Here is a 22,272-nt window from a genome sequence, read left to right on the forward strand (position 1 = left end):
CTTTATGATTCTTGTTAACCCCTATGCTAAAGGACATGCTTCTCAAACTATAATAGACACTGAACAGACAGTAATATATTAGGATGTAGGATATTGTGATTTTTCAGTCCATGGAAAATATGCACGAAGTTTTAAAGTGAAGATTCTAAAGTTCAAAGGTATTTGGTGCTTTTGTTGGAACCCAGGGCCCCTGAGCTGTGCATTTCAGACCCCGGGCTGTGGAAGTTCTCGGAGCAGCCGCCTTAGTGGGGAGACCCAGGAGGGAGGGGCCTGACTGGGTGGAGCCAGCCCTGAGTTCTCAGTCTAGTGGAGCTCTGGGCTCTTTTCCTGGTTCTGGAAGCAGCTGCTTTTGCTCATCCTGTGGGTGTGAGTTGACTAAAATGATGGAGGGAATGTGATTACCAGAGAGAGAGAGTACAAGGTTTTTATTTCCTATCTTGGTGAAAAAACTGCAATTTTTACACTTAAAATGAACTGATAGCACTCTGACTTCCACTTCACATTTTATGTAGATGATAAGTACTTTTGAAAGCTAGATCGCTCCTCTGACAGTTATCAAACTTGCTTTTCAGAAGAACTGGGATGCTTCATTTATATACACAAAGCCACCTTTTTGCTGGAATCCACTATTAGCTGAGGGGAAGACCCAATTCCAGAGAGAGAGTGGGACATGAAGAATTGGGCTGGGAACAAGAGGGGAAGGGGACAGGGAGGCTAAAATCAGAGGAAAGATGTGAATTTGGGGTTTTTGGAAACATTTGGTTTTCAGATTGAGGGATGAAATTTTTTGTTCTTTCTAATCAAAGAGATGCTGCCGTCTCTTTACAGAATAGCCTACAGTGACTGGAAAAAATCCTGTTATCTGGAGCTTTCTATTAAAGGCACATACATTGGTGCTTTTAACTTGTGGACCAGATGGTCATCTCATGTTCTCTAGACTTTCAGCTTCCTTTTTGGAAGCTGAGCTATGATTTAAAAAAAAAAAATTCCATATAGTTAACGTACAGGGTTATATTGATTTCAGGTGTACAATATAGTGATTCAACAATTCTGTATGAAGCTGAGCAACTTTTAATGTACTTGCAATCTAGGAAAGTGTGGTTATTATTAGGTATAGTTGTACCTGTGATGAAGCATTTATACAGTGTAGTCATCACAAGCTACCGTTATAGAGTTTGTAACGACATGAGAATATGCTTATGTTATGATATACACAAAGAGAATAATATGTGCATATACACATGTATTCTCAACTGTGTAAAAATAGGTATATAGCAAACACACTGGAATGTTAACCATGATTATTTAGAGGTCATAAGGTTTTAGATGGTTCTTATTTTCTACTTTAAAAAAATTTCCACAATGAACGCGTGCTAATCTTATAACCAGGAAAAGAGGAAACTTTATTAGGCAATCAATCAATCCCTATCCAGTTGGGACTAAGTTGATTATTTGCACTTGGCTCATGTGTATGTGCCTTTCCCCATGAATCACCATGATGTCATCTGGTGACCGAGATTTTCACATACTGCTATAGCCATTATCAAACGGCACTTTATCTACCACCTCATGCTCGCGGGTCAGTGTAGGATCAGAGCTGGGCTATTTGGAAAGCCAGATCGCTTACTTGTATGTGCTCACAGTCAATACAAACCTGTTTTCATGAACCATAATTACAGCAACATTTATTACCGAGTAGAAATATTAGAAGGTACTTTACCTCAGGCAATCAGGAACCTTATCTCTCTTGGACAATCTCAAATTCACATAATGTTACCTATTTTCAGCTCCATGTGTAGCTAGTTAAGGCTGGGTTTTTTAGTTGCTGCAAGACTTTCGACATGACAGCAGTTACAAAGCAGGATAATGTGGGTGTTTCTTAGGTTGCATCCCAACAGCAGGTTAGTAATTATGCAGGAAAAAGACTTTTGAATTCCAATAAATCTGAAGACTGTTAAATTAAAGTTAGCCAGCTGTCTTTACTGCAGGACTTGCAGGAGTCTTGCTATGCTGTTATGTGTGCCTCTTCTAAAGGGGATTGAGCATTCAGGGTTTCCCAGGTATATTTTACCAGAACATTCTATTTTCGCCGAGCGTGTCGAGGGTCATGTTCTCTGGGTAGTCAGGAAATGCATCTCTAAGTAAGGCGTCCCTTGGTTCTTTGCATGGACCAAGAGGGAACGACCCAACGATTTCCAATCTGAATTATGTAGCCTGGTTAAGGGAACAGTGCATGCTGTTCTCGGTTGGTGTTTAATAAAGAAGACATGCTCAAAGCTACCAAAACACAACTTTGGTCTGATCAGTGAAGGAAACTCACCTCCCACGGTGTCTTCTCCAAATACATTTAACTGGTCATCACCCTGTACATAAAAAAAATCAAAATATTAGATGACAGTACTAACAGGTATTGTGCTAAATTTCTTGCCAACATGCGTTAACATACTTAACCTTCCAAACAACTCTATGAAGGAGGCACTAATACTATCTGCCTTTATAGGTGAAGAAACTGAGAGTTTGAGAAGTAATCACCCACGATCACGTAGCAGTGAGGGACAAAGCCCAGATCGAACCCTGAGTTCTTGCTGTTCTTGCTATATCGCTCAATACAATATCACAAGTCATTTTCCTGGTGCACGGCCTATCTGATCAGAAAAGCTGATACGAAGAAGACAACACTCTTCAGTACTCAAAGCTCACTGATGCGTGTAGTCACGGCAGTTTTACAAACAGCTCCGTGGTTTAATGTTGGACGTGGCACACGTTCTGTACAGCGCCGGATAGGAAGTATTTTCGGCATTCTGAGTCATACGGTTAACCACTGGCCAATCCCTGAAAACTAAAGCATGAAATAAGGGAAATTGGAAGGACCAGCTTTGATTGACACCTGCTTTTGAATTTTTTAATTTTATTTTTTAACCAAGCAGCTGCTGCACTTTCCTTACAGAAGAACCAGTGGTAGTTGGGGAAAAAAATCTAGGATGAAAATTTATAAAAAGACATTTGGTGAGAATTCAAATTTCTACTTATGTCTCCATCCATCCCATTTTCCCACTCCCTCATTCGGTATAGGCGACCACTCATAGAAGGTTTGTTTTTTTTTTTCCCTGCATCTTTTCCCAGATAAACAGAATACAACTTCCAGATACCTATGGACATATTTGAATATAAATATATTATCTTGTTACCTCCATTTTGTACACAGAAAGGAGCGCACTTATGTTACACATGCATATATGTTCATAATATACACACTGCTGTAGAATGATACTGTCCTTGCCCTTGCTTTTTCACTTAATGATGTACCCGGGAGCACTTCCCATGTCCATCCACAATGTTCTCGATTGTACGTCTTCTACTGTATGGAAGCTACCACAGTTGTTTTTAACTAGTCCTTTATTAATGGAGCACTGAGTCGTTTCCGATCTTGTATTACTTTGGAAAAAGTAGCACAACCTTAAGCTCTTCTAAAGGTCACTTTATACACATCTGCCTGCAGGATAAATTCCCGGAGAAGGGGCTGTGTGACCAAAGAGTTAATGTATTTATAACTGATAGACTTTGCCCAACTGCTCTTCATAGAGGTGGTGCCATTTGGCGGGGACAGTCTGTGGCTCATGCTTCACTCCAGCCTCTGGCTTCTAATTTGCTTTGATGTAGGAGTCAGTTAAATGAGGTTGCCTGGTTGCATTAATGCTCCCTTGAGGTAATTGCTCTGAGAGTACTGGTTTGAAAACAGAGCCTTGCCATCCCTTTTCAGAACCATACGCCTTCAGGGCAACTTTACTGCTTGTCTTCTTAGATTTGCCTGTGTATCCAGAGCTGTTCCAGGTGAGAGAAGAGTTTTTAATGGAGTGGTCATTCAGGGACACATTTACATAAATTAACTCCCTTCCACGAATAGGAAAAATGTCAATTATTCCTCAGTGAGCCTACCCCTACTTCTGTTGTTGAAATAATTTCATTTTGGAGCTGGGAGTTATGGAGATTGTCTAATCCAACGCTGCCCTCCCCTCTCCCATTTTACAGATGAGGAAATAAATGGTTACAGAGGCCATTTGAGGGGCCCATGGCCATAGCATCATGTCTTTAGAGCAGTCAGGGTTAGGATGAGAAACATATTTCCTATCACATAACATGGCTCCTAGAGGCTTAGTCCCATCAGCTTAGCTACCACCATGAATCTGTTACTTTCCTGCCACTTCCTGGCTGGTGCCCCCATCCCTCAGCTGTTGCTAAGGGCTCCCAGAAGTCTGGCCCCACCCTCAACCTGGGATGACTCTGGTATAAGTTTCTCTCGAGATCAGGCTGAAGCTAATATCCAGAGATCACGCTGAAGCTAATAACCAGCAGGCATCCCACCCTTGCTCAGCTCCTACTCTTCGCTATCCTGCATCAATCCCCCTCTCCTAAGAGCACTCCCTAACAACATACTTGCAAAGAATCCCAGTTTCAGGTTTTGCTTCTAGGGAAGCCCACCTGAGACAGGGACCTGTTCGAAGCAGTTTTATGTTTGCCTAAGGTGCATCTACATAGAAAGAGGCTCAGCAGCCTCTGCTGGAAAAGAATTGTTCAGTCAGACTCTGCTTATTGCTTGTCAAACAGCTATCGAACATATCCGGGTAGTGGAGAGGTCCTCTCCCTCAATTTTTAATATTATTGTTGAATTACTAGACTTACACCCCTCTTTCAGGCTGAACTGTGTCAGATCTTTCTTATATCTGGCTGTCATGTTTTGGGAGACTGATCAAGGTTAATCTGAATTCATAAAACAATGCACCGTGTTATAAAGGGAACTATCTCACCTTTATTTGGCTTCTTGAGTCTGACCTGTTTTTGTCCATTGCTCTTATTCGCAGCCTTCTAGTCTGTTCACCCAAATGGTTCAAATGAGTCCCAGCTTTATTTCCATGAAAACATTGATAGTGCACAGGTTTTTGGAGCAGAGTGGAGCCAGGAATGGGACACACTGCATTCACTGACAGCAAAGCCCAGGTAAATGGGCTGCTTGATTAAAGGGTGTTATTTTCCAGTGATGCTCAATAAACCTCATGATTCATATGTGAGTCTTTTGTAAATAAACTTAATCTGGCATCTTAAACACACACACACCAACAACCAATGAGAGGTCAACACCTCTGGTTCTATTTTGTTGAAAAAGATGCCATACAGAGTCTGGAGGCCCTAAGTCTTGTCCATTTCTTTTCAAATGCTGGTGTGTTCTGCATGAAAGGCATTAATTCAGAACGTCAGTTCTATAAGAAGCAAAATGCTCTAAGCTTATTTGAGAACCACCTGATAAGGTGTTTCTATGCAGCGGCATTGGTGCTGCCTCTTCAATGAGGCATGCCTTGAGAAAGCACAGCCCACGAACTCCCAAGCTCCACCCTGGCAGCCCGTGGGGGCTTCTTCATGTTACTACGGCCTTTCACAGTGGTGTCTTCCATCTAGTCAGCCTTCTGTCGCCCGTAAGTCTGACTTGTGAGGTTGGGCTTTGTGGGTACAAGGAGACAGAGGTGACTCTCCACAGTATTAAACTAGGTTTTGGAGGCATAACGTGGAATACCAAATCTGAACAAACCAACAGACATAGTACTAATATTGGCCCAGGTTTTATGTAAATGTCAATTATGACACACATATGGAGCCAAGACACAGCCTTGCAATGATGTGATTAATGCTGGGGATGATGGGAAAAGCTGCAGCCAAACCACTAACACACAAAACCGAGTTCAGGTTTTATGTAAGTGTCAATTATGACTCACACATATGGAGCCAAGACACAGCCTTGCAATGATGTGATTAATGCTGGGGATGATGGGAAAAGCTGCAGCCAAACCACTAACACACAAAACCGAGTTCAGGTCAGCACGTCTTTTTGTGCTATATTTATGATGGTGCGTTGGTAACCGAAGAGGAGAAATCAAGAATTCTGTTGAAGTGACACCACTAGAACCTCAGGATGGGATTTGCGGTTTTATGGGAAACTGGGTTTGGACTATGGATTTGTTTTGGTCTACATTTCTCTTTCTCCAGTCAAGTCAGAGTCATAAGGAGAACAAAAGTGACTTGCATTCAACTTTATTTCCCTGTGCGGATGGGTAGGCAAGGAACTGCCTTCGCAAGGCTAGATTCTGGTAGGATTGGTAGGAAGAGAGCGGCCAGTTGGTGTGTGTATATGTTTTCCTTTCGGATCAGAGCTCTTATTATCACCACCTTGTGATATGGATGTCTGTCACTCCAATTCCTTGAATTACTGAAATTTGGGGGGGAGAGATCAAAATAGAGCAACATGGCCTCCCAGATGGGTTCACCAATCCTAAGAAATGACATCCTGCAGCCTGCTCTGACTGCAGCGCAGTGTGTGCTCCTGGCTGTAGGACCAGTTCTGTGTGGCCCTATCACAAGCAGATCAGGTCATAATACGAAGTGGACATTGAACTAGTGCCTTCCAGCTCTGGAACAGTTTCTGCAGATAGAATCTCACTGGATCCTTGCTGCGACCCTGTGCGTGAAGAATGACGTAACTGGAGTTCTATGTGCTGCTGGATGGGGTGTGCCTGAGCCTCCACTGCTGCCCTCGGGGCCCTGATACCACCGTGTTTCCTTCTCAGCATCCTCTCACTGGTCTTGGAGGTGAGGTCATGTCGTCACATATTCCTACTGCCCCTTCTTAGGTAGACAGTGTTGATGTTTAAAAATCCTTTTGGCAAGGGGACTCCTGGATGACTCAGTAGGTTAAACATCTGACTTTGGCTTGGGTCATGGTCTTGGGGTCCAGGGATCGAGCACCGTGTGGGGCTCCCTGCTTAGCGGGGAGTCTGCTTCTCCCTCTGGCCCTCCCCCCATTCATGCTCTCTCTTTCTCTCAAATAAATTAATGAAATCTTTAAAAAAAATCCTTTTGGGGACTACAAAATGAAAGCTCCCCTGGGAAGGAGGGAGAAGTAGTAGGTCATTTTGGGGGTGTCCTCCTAGTTCTTGTTTGTATTAAACAGCGTGTGTGGGTTTCATGGTATAAAGATGTATATAGCTTCAAAAGGGATTATGAGAAAGAGGCTTTATTTAACAACAGGATGTCACAGCTAAGATGAATTTCTTGCCCTAAAATTCCAAATGCTGCAAAGAAAAGACTATTTTCTTTCTCTGACCCTGAGCACAGATATCAACTTCAAGATTCAAAAAAATGGATTTCAAAGAGGTTCTCTAGTTTCTGAAACGAATGTGAAGAGCAGTCTTTTCTAATTCTTCTTCTTACCTCAACTAGTACTAAGCAGGTGACCCAAATTCTGGAGGAATCATGGACCATGAAATGCTAGCATACGAGGATTTTCCTAGGTTTCTTTTTAAATTGATCTAATGCCTCCATCACTGGTTCTAAGAAGCAGCAGCAGGAAGGTGGGGATGGGTTTGAGGCACAAAATGTCCCGTAGTTCTCAGAAGGGGTCATCTTCATTGAGAAGCAGAATCTTAACAGAAAGAAATAATAATTCAAAGAAGAACAATCCAAACGATACCAGGCTATTTCCCCATCTTGTAACCTGAAAATGAAAACTTTGGACTCTTTCTTGTTAAAAAACAAAAACAGTGAACACCTCATATGAATGGTTTTAAAAACGGTTATTGGACTTGCTGTTTGCTAGTATTTAGAGTGTCTTTAATGTTCATGATCTCATCCGGTCCTCGGAAAAACACTAGGAGGTGGGCAAGTTTGATATTTCCCATTGTTCTGATGAGGAAATTCAGGCTCAGCACGCTTCTGTGACTGAGAAGGATGCCCCAGCGAGGGGGGTTTCCTGGTTCCCAAGCCTGTGCTCTGATGGTCTCCTGCTGCCCCCACGGAGCGTGATGACCTGTCCGCATACCCAGCGCAGGAGCAGAGTCTAACAAGGGGCTACATGACACCTGGGTGTAGTGAATGCTCCTGGTGTCACATGAGTAGGAAGGAAGGGGAATTCATTGGCTAAAAGAGGAACTGAAGCTGGATCGTGCTTACCAAGGGATTTGAAAGTGAAATTGTCAAGTTCACCGGGAAGCTGTGAATGAAGTTTTGAAATTCCTTGATCTTCGGCACAGGAATATTGGCAACGAGAAACATAACTGCATTTTATCAGCAGGAAGAAGGGAGACTGGTCCTTTAGAAATGTTTGGAGTGTTTACAGTTCTTTTCGAAAGCATGTTTTCATTTAAAGTAATGGGCAATTTGGAAAAAAAAAGTATGGGAAGTAGTGTGTAATTTAGTTACACCCAAGAATTTATTTTACGGCAAGTCTCATTTCTCTTTCACTGAAGTATACACAATTAGAGGTCTGCTTGCTGTGGAAGTACTTGTATAATTGAGTAAACAGGGATAAAAAAATATAGGGGATGCTGGGCTAACCTTTTTCCAGTCTTATTGAATTGCAGGTTCTCTACATGAACTACTTGAACTAGTGGTTTACAGATCTACTTCTCTAGGAGGAATGGTGTTTTTCTTCTTTTATGTATAAATTGAAATGTTGGTGTCTCTAATAAAAATTTTAAAGAAAAAGACTTTCTTACAACTTCCTGTTTTCATCTCACTGCTAGAAGACCATACAAGACACACTTGGATCTTGTCTTCATAGGTCAAATGCAGCAATGTTGTTAAGCAGGGCTTGGTCAGGCTGCTGGTGTAAAGGAAGGATCAAAGTTCCCATTCTGATTTCCTCTCATTTAAAGTTAATGCTGGCCATCTTCACAGTCAAATCTGACTAGAGTCGGACGGAGAAGAGTTATTTGTTTTCTGACTCCTTATTAAATGGAGATAAAATGGTAAAGCTTAGTTTCGACCATTGGGAACTATAGAGCACGTTGGCTTGTCTCTAGCCCTTTGTTAGGTGCTATGAGAATATACTCTCCTTATGAGTTACTCTCAGCAAAATGGAAAATCAGATTAACTATTAGAACAACACATACTATATATGTGTTCATGTGTTTTCCAGGGAGAAAAATATTGCCCAGGGGAGTCATCCTTTGTCCCTCCCACCATCTTTATTTAAAAAGGAAGGAAGACTGCGGGGAGGCAGGTGGGGTGAAGTCAGCAAGTGGAGGGCTCAAAGGACTCTTTGACAACCCCTCTCCTGATCCCTCTGCCCTCTGAGTTCTTCGCTCACCACGGGAGCACCCCCAATGCCTTCTCTGCATTCTGAAGTACTTTTCATTGTTTTAAGATTTTATTTATTTGACAGAATGAGCGAGAGAGCACAAGCAGGGGGAACAACAGAGGGAAGGGGACAAGCAGGCTCCCCGCCAAGCAGGGAGCCCAACGTGGGGCTCCATCCCAGGACCCTGGGATCTTGACCTGAGCCAAAGGCAGACGCCTAACCATCTGAGCCACCCAGGCGCCCCCTCTGAAGCACTTCTTGCTGATTACTATGACAGATCCAACAAATGGCTTCCCAAGGACCACCCCTAAATCTAGAGTCCAGCTCCAACCTTGTCCTACATCTCTTGCGCTCATGATTCTCCAACTTGAATGTCCGTGTCCATTTCCCTGAGGTTCTAGAGGGCAAGGCTGGGTGGGGAGTGGAATAGGGTTAGATGGTGGCTGTGGGACATATAGCAAGAAGGAACTAACGACGACATCCAGGCTGGAGCTGTGAATCAAAGAGGCAGGTCAAAAAAATTGTTCTTCCTACTGGAAACAATGTGTAGACCTGAATCGATGGGGAATGAGATCTTGCTGGGCCGCTGATTTTAGCTGAGTGAAATCCGCTTTGGATTTCTGACCTCCGGAACTGTTAAGATGACCAATTTGTGTTATTTTTGTCCACCAGGTTTGTGGTGATTTGTGAGAGCAGCAATAGGGAATAACACAAACTTCCTATATGCTAGGAATGGTTCAAGATGCTGGGAAGGTAACGGTGAGCAGACAGTTAGACTCACCGAGTCTATGAGGTATTTGAGCATGTGTGAAAACAAGAGGTTGCAAATGATTTTAATCCATGGGAGCTTTTATTCAAACAGAATCTCATAGGGAAGCCTAAGATCTAACACAGAGAAGAATGGAGCTCCTATTGGTGGAGGTGGAATAGGTGGTTCCAGAAGCTTCCAGGCCACCCCCCTGCCCTCCCCACTAAACCCCTTTGACAGACACTCTTAGATTCCTACTCAACAGCCCACTTTCTTGCAGGCAGAGCCACCTCCCTCTTTGGACACTGAAGATGCCAGATCCTTGCTTTTCCATCCTTTGCATTATGGGGATAGGATTCTGACCCAAACTGGGCCAACAGGATGTGAACAGCAAGTCTCTGGGCTTCAGAGGAAAGATTTCCTCCCTATTAAAAAGAGAGAGGGACAAACACGGGGATCAGGCTCACTCATCCATTCTATTTTTGCAAATGATCGTGTGAGGACGAGATGCTTGGAGCTGCCCTTGCCACCTGGAGACCTTGAAGGGAGGCAATGCTCACACATTGAGGGGGGAAGATGGGAAAGGGGGAACAGTCTGGCCCTGGGTGACTACTTCTGGTCCAACCCTGGAACCATCTGCCTCTAGACTGTGGTTAAGGGAGAAAATAACATTTAACATTGCTTAAGCCAATTTTAGTAGGTTTCTAGCAGGTGCAAGCAACCTCATTGAATCCTGTTGAACTTATCCAAATGGCAAAATCCTTTCTTGGGTAAAAAATGGCTCAAGTGTATAGAATTTCATTTTTTGCTCATACTTGAAGGCACTTACTAGTATTCCAATAAATGAGTTGTTAAAGGTTAAGAGTATTTGGAATCCAAACCTAAAATCAGTGTGTTTTTAGAGCTCTTGGAGGACTCCAATTCGTATCCTAAGAATCTGGGCTACTGTACAAGGCCCAGAAATGTTCGGTGCTCCCACCAGACTGTGGCACGTGCTAAAACTGGCCATCTTGACAGTTTTCAGGAAGGATGCTTTCTTGCTGCTGTTCTTGTTTTTCATTATAAATTATGATCTCTTTATCTTATTACAGATTTAATTTTTTGTGGTTGTTTACTTAATGCTAGCCCCTGTGGTGATACTTATTTGCACTGACAGACTCTGGGGATAGACTGTAAGGTGTGCAAAGGTAACAGTTCACAGATGAGCCTCCACACTCGTCCAGTTACAGAAGGGAAGTCTCTCTACACCCTAACATGCTGGTGCAATAACGCTCAGCTCTGTCATAGTTGTTTTTTTCAGGGATAAATGAGAATAGGTGAAGTAAGCAGGCAGTTGAGACAATTTAAAAAAAAAAGGCATTTCAGTGCATTCTAAGCCCTGAAATAATATTTCTATCATTTTATTACATTGGTTATAATACTAACAACTGCATTTATTGGTTATCATCTCATTTAATTTGTTCACCAGCAGCCTACTGAAGGAGATGCTATCATTCCTGTTATACATATTTGAAGCTCTGTTTTAGGGATTATGGAAATCTGCCTGAGTATTGGGGCTAAAAAATGTGTGAGCTGGGATTCGAATTCAGGTCTTTCTGATTCCAAAACTTGAGCATCAACTTAAATGTGCCATTAAATAAGAAAATTCAAAACAATGAAAAGTTTGGGGATTGGATTGTGTTTGTATCCATAATGTGTTTTTTCCCCCTGTATATTCAAAAACTGTTTTTGAATGACCACATAGAGACTAAGATATTTGTCAAGTAATTATTTTATGTTGAAAATAATTTTTGCTTATGTATCTTGACCCTACAAAAATAGTTAAATTAAATTTCCAGTCCTGTGCCTCAAATGCGTGTTGCTTTCTTTTTTCTTGTACACAGTAGGTGCTCAAGGGTTGCTGGCAAAGGGAAGTATCATTTGCTGAGCTCCTTCCAGGCACTACAACTGGTGCTTTCACAGATACCTCATTATTCTCATGCAGATCTCATGAGGTAGGTATTACAACCCCTCACTTATAAGTAAGAAAATGAAGGGCTCTGAATATTTTAGTTTATAGTTTTACCTGCCTTTAAGGAGTGGGAAAAGGCATACTCGTGGTTAGAAAAACGTTTGATGTGTGTCCTTTTCTGTACCATTGTATCAAATAGTCTGTGATAGCCGACCTCAAATTTTCACTTTTGTTTGCGCTCATGTGTCTTGCAAGTTCACTTTGTAGCCCTCATCAAGAGGTGAGTCTTTTCTCCCACCTCTGAAGTTGGGCCAGGTTTATGACCTGCTGCAGCCATAGAATGAAGAAGAGGAGATGGTGTACAAGTTCTAAGGCTACACTTCAAGAACCTTGCGTGCTGCCATGTCCTCCTTTGGTCCCCTGCCACTGCCATGAGGACAGACCCAGGCCAGCCTGCTTAAGGACGAGAGACTGTGTGGAGCAGAGTTCCACTCATCACTGTGAGGCCAACCCAGACTGACCAGGCTCTGGCTAACCCAGGAGCTGGCTCAGACCCAGTGAGAGTTCTGTCAAAGAAACGGACCCAGAAAGATACAACTTTATCTCTCTGTTTCTGTCTTTGTAAGAGATTTATTGCAAGGAATTGGCTTACAGGAGTGTGGCGGCTGGGTAGGCAAGTCTGAAATCCATAAGGCAGATTGGTGGGCTGGACACTCTATGGCAGGAGGTAACACTGCAAACCATGGGCAGGATTTCTTCCTCCTCAGGGAAACCTCAGTTTTGCCCTTAAGGCCTTTAAACTGATTGGGTGAGGCCCACCCTTATTATGAAGGATTATCTCGCGAACGTAAATTGGTGCAACCATTGTAGAAAAGAGTATGGAGGTTCTCAAAGAAATTAAAAATAGAACTCCTTTGTGATCCAGCGATTCCACTTAGGAGTATTCATGCAAAGCAAAAGAAATCACTGTCTCACAAAGATATCCACACTCCCATATTTACTGCAGTATATTTATAATAGCCAAGGTGCCAAGAAACCTATGTCTACTGTGTCCACTGACAGATGAATGGATAAAGAAAATGTCACACACACACACACGAATATTATTCAGCCATAAAAAGAAGGAAATCCTGCTATTTGTAACAATGTGGATGGACCTTGAGGTCCTTATGCTAAGTGAAATAAATCAGATGGAGAAAGACAAATACTGTATGCTATCACTTATATGTGGATTCTAAAATTAAAAAACTCCAACTCATAGATACAGGGAACAGATTGATGGTTGACAGAGGCAGGGGGTGGGGGTTGGGCCAAATGGGTGAAGGCAGTTAAAGGTACAGACTTCCAGGTCTAAGATAAATAAGTCCTACTAGGGAATGTGATGTCCAGCATGGTGACCATAGTCAAAAATACTGACCTGTATCTTTGACAGATGCTAAGAGAGAAGATCTTAAGCGTTTTCACATACACACAAAATTTGCAATGGTGTGTGGTGATGGATGTTAACGAGACTTATCGTGGCCATCATTTGCAATATATACATATTGAATCATTATCTTGTACACCTAAAATGAATACAATGTTACATGTCAATTATATCTCAATTAAAAAAAGATAATCTCCCTCCATAAGGGCAACTCGTTGTAGATGTTAACCCTATCTACAATCTGCCTTAACAGCAACATCTAAATTGGTTTGATTCAGTAACTGGGACCCACAGCCTAGCCAAGGTGATACATAAAAGGGATGTTACATTGTGGATGTGTGAGTGAGCCCAGCTTCCATCAGTGGACCTGCTTAGCCAGTCCCAGGGTTTCAAGAGAAATATTAAATGGAGGTGGCTTTAATTAAGCCACTAAGTTCATAGCAGTTTGTAGCAATGGTTCACTGATACACTGCACCTCTTATTTTGAAACAGTATTTGAAAATCCTTTCTCCCAGCGACTTTGCCCTTTCTCTCTTGGCTGTCTGCTATAATTTTGCCAAGACAATGCAGAGGACAGCTAACGGTTGTTTTCTAGAGTGACCTAGCTGTGTGCCTCCTGCAATATGTTGTACTTGAAGGCCAGCCTTTTTATCTCCTCTTTGTTTTAAAATCTTAGTAGAAAGTTCCATAGGAGGTAAAAGAAAAATACTTCACTACCTTTTGAAGAGACTTTGGCAAAGAGTACTTGGGGAATATTTAAAAGGCACGATGACATCATATTGGAAAAGCACACATTCAACCCACTACCAGAAAACACACAGATGCAGAAACCAAGGAAACCAGCCTGCTCTTTTCTACTTCTCAAAGTCTCTCATACAGAATGCCATACAGAAAAAAGAAACGACTGCCAAAAGCAGAAATAAAAGCAGCTCAGGAAAGACGAACTAGATGAGAAGTGAGCTCTTCAAAGCTGGGACATTCAGAATGGAGGGCTGGACTCCCGCTGCTGAGAGAAGGCAGCCCTCTCTCCCTGTTGCTGGAATCTGGAGGCAGCTTGCCCCTGAGGCAGGACTTCCATGTACAGTTCTGCAGTTGTGCACTGTGCAAACTGTCTTCGCTGGGGAACTGAGTAGGACCTGAATCTACTCACCAACCCGTGTGTTCCTAAGGATGTGTGTGCTGAGAGGAGGCTCTTTTCTAATTTGCACAGAGGCCCTCAATGGGCTAGTAGTGGCCTGCTTGAGGTGAAGCTTGGTCATTTTTTTCTCTGTTAAATATTCAGAATAGGAAAAAAAACAACGAGTTATGGGGGAGAGAGCAAATGAGAGTTCTACGGTTCTTGCAAATGCCACTTCCATGGTATCAGTCAGATTCCCCTCACCCCCGGCCTAAGCTACGCCTCCAAGTACACACGCACTCTGCTTCTAAGCCTGGCACCGGCTATGCCAGCTTGGCCTTGGCCTGGTCCTCTAGCCACCACTTTGACACAACCCCAACACTTAAGCCCCTCTTCTCTGTTCCTTCCCTGATTCGTAACACAGGACCCACCACTCCCTTCCTTCTTCACGATGCTACTGTTTTGGGGAATGGATGAGGTCTGAAGAGAAAGGGCAGGGTATGAATACAGGCTGTGCTTTCTGTTTAGGAAACCACTTGACCTGGAGAGAGGGGGCAGGACCGGTGTCCTTAGACACATCTTAGGAGCTCAGAGTGGTCTCCTTCCCCTGAAGTTGCAAGACATAAAACTTTAAAGGACAATGGGAATGTTCTAAAGGCTGGAATAAATCTTTCTCTTCAATGGCTCTTCATGTCTTTCCTGCATATGTACTAAAATTAAAGAATGAGACTTGGTGCCTGGGCTCAGGAGATTTGTGTCTATTTGGAGAGACTGATATTAATTCGATGATTATATAAGTAAATGTATATTAAATGTGGATGTACAGAAAATACAAGATTCTAGGAAAATGAAATAGGAGCTCTGATATGGATCATGGTTGGCCATCTGGGAAAGGGAGGGGGAGGGGTGGGGAGAGATAAGGCCATGCCAGGAAGAGCCCTCAGCGGATGCAAAGACCCAGAAGACGAGCAGCCTGCACCCGAACCAGCTCACGGCAGACCGGCGAGGCTGGGTGAAGACAGCCAGGCGGTAGGTGCACCGAGGCACCTTGCGAGGCCCCGGGGAGCTCCAGTGAGGGTTCAGGTTTTATTCCAAGAGCAATGGGAGGAAAGGCATTGAGGGCCGTAAGCTGGAAAGTGACAAGATCAGCTCAGTGTTTTCATAAGGATCCCTCTGTCCAAAGTGGGAAGAACGAGAGAGCGGCGGCCAAGAGAAAATGAGACCATTGAGAGTATTTCGTTAGCAGCACACTCGTGCACAGTGTAAGGTGTTATGATTATTACACCCTTTGTTTCTTAGTCTATCAAGGCAGCGGTAATTTTTCATGTCTTCAGAAAAGTCACATCTCTTATTTAAGATTATAAGAGAAGGTTGGGGTCAGATCTGGTGCTAGAAGCCACCCACCATTCCCACCTACTCTCCCAACATAGGCTCTACTCTGTCACCTTAAGAACAGAAATCTATCCAAGTGGCCTTTGGTGGAAGCTGAATGTAAGCAAATGTTACCCCAGAACATTCCGAGGTGAAATCTGAGGCTCATGTGTTGCTCACCATGGATGACAGCAAGCCTCGCATTTAGCTTGGCATGGAGGGGTGAACAGGACGTGCTGGTGGAAAGGCAAAGCAGAAAATGCAGCCTTAGGAAAGCCTTGGGGAAAATAACTCACCAAACATATTACTTTCTTTTCCTTTTTCTTTCTTTTTTTTTTTTTTTTTAAAGAATGTTAAGCTCAGGAGCAACTACAGTACATTTGTTTTTTCATTTTTTTTTCACTTAATTGAGCAGTTGCCATGGCAACTCAAGAACAGACTACTCATTGCCTTCAATGAATTGCAGATACACATTTTTCATCTACTGAAAGTTGCAGTGAGCTTTTTAAAAAGGTAATCTAGAGCTATTGCTTTTTTTTCCTGGCCTGCTATCAGTATTCTCTCTCCAAAGGACCCTGGAGTGGCAACACTTGGCTTTCATGAATGAGAAAAATATGTCACAGGGTTGGAGGATTTAGAAATTGCATCAGAATTCACACTTGCCAGCCAGTCAACATTCAAACATCAATCACAGTGTGTAGAGCAGAAGAGCAGGCACAGGGGCGCCTGGGTGGCTCAGTCGTTAAGTGTCTGCCTTCGGTTCAGGGCGTGATCCCAGGGTCCTGGGACCGAGCCCCGCATCAGGCTCCTCTGCTGGGAGCCCGCTTCTTCCTCTCCCACTCCCCCTGCCTGTGTTCCCTCTCTCGCTGTCTCTCCTGCTCTGTCCTGTGTTAGAGGTAGCTGTGTGCTTCATTCATCTTCTCATCCTCCACAGTGTTTTCCACGTACAAGACAGAGCAGGTGACTTCCTCCTCATGAACCCATAACACTTCTTTCATTTCTCAACATAGTAAGCATCTGTTAGATTCACTACCCAGCACCCATCCTGCCCCTAAACTAACTGTGGCCAAAGGTGACTGGATCAGGAGTGCACCTACACCAAGCTTGGACTATTAACACTCTTTCCTGGGAATTTACACTGAGAGACACTGGCCTCTCTGTTGGCTGGACCAGTTGGTGAACACTTAACTACCGTGAAAGGAGACCAGTAGAAGATGCGTAGAGCGGTACAGAGACATGAAATGAAGGGACTTCTTAATGGTCTTTCGGCACCTAGTTCTGCATTGTTTTAATGGTTCGGTACATTCTTCCTTGGATTTGTGAGAGGTCCCCAAAGTTTAATAATAAAGTTCCCTTTTTGTGCAAGCTAGCTTAAACAGGTCTCTGACTTGCAACCGCAAGAACCTTAATTTAGGCATTTACATAGTGAGGGTATGTTTTTTGTAACGTGCTTGCCTTTCTCAAGAGATTGAGATCTTTGAAGGCAAGCACTAAGTGAATCCTAATTAAGTTTTGTCACCCCAGAATCTGGCATCATGCCTGATATTCAGTACACAGATGTTCAGTATGCAGCTGTTGAATGGACGTATTGACATTTTCTTGCCTCAGATGAGCTGATGGATAAAACTCCAAAAGCAATAAACCAATGGGAGCCTCATTTATTATTATCAGACTCACTGTGCTGAGCTCTGTTCCCTTGCTTTCCAGGGGAGAAAGGGGACTGTTGGGGGACTTCTCAATTATTTAGAAGTCAGGCAGGAAGGAGGGCTGCTAGCTATTGGGCCCCCCTCAAACATCAGGAGTGAAGGTTCCTCCCTCCAATATTCTCCTATAACTTACATGAAATGCTTCACTAATTCACACCCAACGAATCCATATTTATCATAATCCCATTAGGATCTGAACTCTTTGCATGCCATTAAAAAAAAGGATTTGGTGATAAATTGCAAGTAAAACAGCAGGGACACCATTAAACTAGTCAAGAGAATAAATTTTAAGATAACTTTAAGCATTGCAGAGCTTCTAGTTTGCCCAGAATTGATACAAATTACTTTTCTCCATTAAAACAGAGTTCAAGTTATCAATAATAATCTTCCTAGCCTGTCTGAAGAATATTTTCAACAAACTCAGTTTTATTATTTTAAGGCATAGAGAAAAATGCCGCTGTGTTTATTGAATATGATTCTGAAATTGAGACTATACAAACCTACAAAATTCCCAAATTATTGTGCTTTTTTTCTGCTTTTATGCAGCTGTTTAAAAATGGTGAGGAAGCATATTAATTAATTAATATTAAAAAAAGATTTTATTAATTTATTTGAGAGAGAGAGAGAGGGAGGGAGAGCACAGAGGGAGTGGGAGAGGGAGAGGCAGACTTCCCACTGAGCAGAGAGCCCAACGTGGGGCTCGATCCCAGGACCCTGAGATCATGACCTGAGCTGAACGCAAACTCTTAACCGACTGAGGCACCCAGACACCCCAAGGAAACATATTCATTAATACTGAAAGAAATTCACAACACATTACTATGTTAATAGGTAACTAAATAGTAGGCATACTGTGATCCCTGTTTTTATAAAAAGTATATATGTATACACAAAAAGTTTTAATAAAAATTAAAGTATTAACATGTTAAATAGCTTAAATTTGGATGCATGGTTACAGGTCCTTTTCCTTTTAAATACCTATATTTTATAACTTCTATAAAATAAACATGTATTGCTCAAGTAAAATATTTTTTAATCAGAAAATTCAGGACTCATATATATATAACTCATCCTTTCATTTGTCTCTGTCCATCTGTCTTTCCATCCACCCATCCAGTTATTCAACAAATATTTGCTAAGCACCTATGATGGGCCAGACCAAGGCAGTGAATGCGTTCCTTGGCTTGTTCATTTTCTTGTGCAAAATCTGTAATAGTAAAGTTTATGATGTGGGTAATATGGACCATCTGCTCTCTTGTCCTTATGAATAGCATAAGAGCTTGTGGGCCTTGGAAAGACAGAAAATGTTCTTAGAAAGTAGAGAGTCAGAAATGCTTTTCTAAAGACTACTGTTTGTCCTCCTATAAAGAAAACTTTCTATTCTTCAAATAATATTCCTAGAACATTTTGATGTCTTCTCTGGATCATGTTAAACCAAGCTGAAATGCAGAGCAATTTTAAGATAGGTAATTTAATTTCCAAACAACAATGGCTATTATGTTTCTTTCCTTTTTACTGGGGCCAATGCATGTGAGAAAACAAATTCTAATCTTAAACTGAGTTTGGCAAAAAATCCCTGTTGAAAGTATGGAGTGGGTCTATATATGTAAATATCCATTCTTCCTTTGAATTGCTTTGTCTATTTCTTGTGACATTTACTATTATTTTGAATGCTCCTCACTGGATTCCTCTTTTGCAATGTAGCTAGCAATGACATAATCTCTTCTCTACACCTTTGCTTATTTTGTGTGTACAGTGACCCATTTTATAAGGTCTTTTCTTTTTTTCATTCTATAAGGTGTTAATCAGTTTATTAGCATTCATCGGACACAGTCACTATGTTTGAAAATGTTTTCATTTTTGTCTTAATGACTCTTTTATTAATGAAATCTGTATTCTTGGGCAAGGTCTAGAATTCTGTCATATTTCTGAGATACGAGATGTACCTTAAGCCTAAAGTGATCACTCTGCTTATTGTAAGAACATAATATTTAGAGCCTTCACAGATTTCTCTGGATGTCAGCGTTTCCTCTTGGTACCTGCACTGTACCAGATGAAAGATTGCAAGTTCTATTTCTTTAAAAGAGTATAAAGTGTATTTTAATGATCCAGAAGTCACAGATATTTAATTAATTATTCCCTAGTTCAAGAAACTCAAGACAAATTTCCTTTTCCAACTGTTTCTATCAGTAATGGTAATAATGATAGCTACCACTTATTAAGACCCTACCATATGCCAAATACTCTGTTAGCTTGTGGGGATGCAGAGGTGAACAAGACAATGCTCCACAGGTAGGCTTTTAATCTGTAGTTAGAAGTGTGGTCCCTGGACCAGAAGCATCGGCATCACTCGGACACTTGTAAGAGATGCACATTCTCAGACTTTACCTCAATCGGAAACTGCAGGAGTGGGGCACAGGAACTGTGTTTTAGCTGGTGCTCCAGATGTTTCTCCGTGTCCTTAAAGTTTGAGAGCTGTTGGGTCAAATGAATGAATGGGGACAGTTTTGGTGTCTTTGTGGCTCTTCCAGGCTACTGGGGTGGGGGTGGGGCCCTCAGAGAAGTCAACAGGCAATGGCAGACTCTCAAACTTGCCATGATAGGGGAAGTACAGGATACTTAGAGAACTTTTACAGGCTAGAGAAGCAAGCAGAAGCCTAACCATTTATGAACTTGTAATCCATGAAAGGTGAAATTAGTCTTGAGAACAGTGAGAAGCATAAAGAGGTTTTAAAGGAGAGGGATAAAATTAGAGCAGTTTTAATAAGATTACTTGGGTTCTTTAGAGAAAGGAGACAGGATAAAAGTTCCAGACAAAGGATCTGGGTCCTGGGACCCAGAAAGGAGCCCAGAGGCTGAAAATGAGACGGGACATATGGACTGCTAAATCCACTCTCAGTGAGTTAACTAACAGCCAGGATCCTGTTCCTTGGCAAGACACCAGAAGTTACTTGTTTGGAAACGATAGCAAAATTTCCATATTCTGGCATTGGAGGTCCACAGGGAAATGCCCAGTCCCTGCCTAGAGTAGGCTGAATAATGCTCCAACCCCCTGCCCCAAATAAATCCACATCCTAATCCTCAGAATTGGTGAGCATGTTACCTATGGCAAAAGGAAGTTTGCAGAGCTGATTAAGTTAGAGGTCGTGAGATAGGCAGATTTTCCCGATGGTCAGGGTGGGTGTGGGGCATTGTAATCACAAGAATTCTTAAAGAGAGAGTTAGGAGGTCAGAGTCAGAATGGGAGGCATGAGAAAGAAGCAGTAATCAGAGAGAGGGAGGACACAGAGGAATGGATTGGCTGGAAGAGGCTAGCTGCTGGCCTTGAAGATGGATGAAGGGTCTACAAGCTAAGGAATGTGGGCAGCTTCTAGAAACTAGAAAAGGCAAGGAAACAGATCTTCCACTAGAGCCTCTAGAAGGAAGGCAGCCCTGCTGGTATCTTGACTTTAGAACTTCTGTAAGATGGTAAGTTTGTGTTAAGTCACTAAGTTTGTAGGAATTTTTTACAGTAGCAAGAGGAAACTAATACACTGTCTAATCATGCTGGCCTGCCTCATTTTTTTTTTTAGATTGATTATTTTAGAGAGAGAGAGTGCACGCTGGGGCGGGGTGGGAGGGAAGGGGCAGAGGGAGAGAGAGAGAGAATCTCAAGCAGACTCCCTGTGGAGTGCGGAGCCCCACGCTGGGCTCAATCTCATGACCCTGACATCATGACCTGAGCCAAAATCAAAAGTTGGGTGCTCAACTGACTAAGCCACCTGGGCGCCCCGGCTTGCCTCATTCTTAATAGAATTAGATGCCCATGGATCTCAAAACTTAGGAGGAAAGCTTTAAAGATGAAAGAAAGAGGTACAAACAAACATATACATCCACAGGAAATAAAAATAATGTAGGAAACAAAGAAAATTTAGAAACCAATCTAAATGGTATAGAATGGTATGAGATGAAATTACAACCATAAAAGTAAAAAAAAAAAATGCGGCGTGAGAAGGGAACAGTTAGAGAAAAAGAAAAGGCTCTTGAAAATTAGAAATATGATGGCCAAAATCAATCAGTAGAACAGTAGGAAGGTGAAGTTAAGGAATTTCCCAGAAAGCAGAACATAGTAGAAAAGCTAAGAGGCAGAAAATGGGAAAAAAGAATGAGATCAATTTAGGAAGTCTAACAGCTGAATCTAAAAAGCAGGAATAGAAATAGCAGAGGTTAGAAAATAAGCAAAGAAAAAAAATACTAGGAAATGTCCCAGGGTTGAAGGGCCTGAGTCTCCACATTGGAAGGTCACACCAAATGCCCAGCCCCGGGAAGGAAACCAAGATTCACACCAAGGCACATCACAGTGAAACTTCAGAAAACGAGGAATAAATAGAGGATCTTTAAAAATTTCTAGGGAGGTGAGTTTTGGGGAGAGGACAAGTTACAATAATAGAGGATGGAAAATCAGAGTAACAGCGGACTGCAACATGGCAAGGTAGAAGACAGTATGCTCTAGCGCAGTGCCTTCCACATTTTGAGGAAAATTGATTGCTGCTCTCAGGTAAATACTTGGGTAGCCAATCAGAAAATGCTGAGGAAAGAATCACACCGTTCAGTAATGGGAGACTTAAAAAAACTTACCTTCTGCTGATTATTTTTTAGGAAGCTACTCCAGGATGTGCTCCAGAAAAAGAAAGGAATACACAGAGAGGAAGACATCGGACCTCAGACACTGGAAAGAGGCTCAAACAGGCCCACACAGAGGGAGTTTTTTGGCCTTCAGAAAATGCTGCCCAGGGCAGGTGGAAAAACCAGGCTTTCGGCTCCACTGATGCCCTGTATGCCACTGCTTC

At 42.4% G+C, this 22,272-nt stretch overlaps 1 protein-coding gene across 1 annotated transcript in view; it reads right to left on the reverse strand.

Moving 5' to 3' along the window:
• Nucleotides 1–22,272, reverse strand: part of AK5 (adenylate kinase 5) — a 227,446-nt gene that overhangs the window by 58,404 nt on the left and 146,770 nt on the right. Inside the window, exon 8 of the mRNA XM_008690702.2 lies at nt 2,321–2,363. Within this exon, the coding sequence (XP_008688924.1) occupies nt 2,321–2,363 (43 nt within the window). The remainder of the gene's footprint in view (nt 1–2,320; nt 2,364–22,272) is intronic.

Source organism: Ursus maritimus, unplaced genomic scaffold (genome assembly GCF_017311325.1).
Source record: "Ursus maritimus isolate PB19 unplaced genomic scaffold, ASM1731132v1 scaffold_12, whole genome shotgun sequence".
In the NCBI taxonomy this organism is placed as follows: Eukaryota; Metazoa; Chordata; class Mammalia; order Carnivora; family Ursidae; genus Ursus; species Ursus maritimus.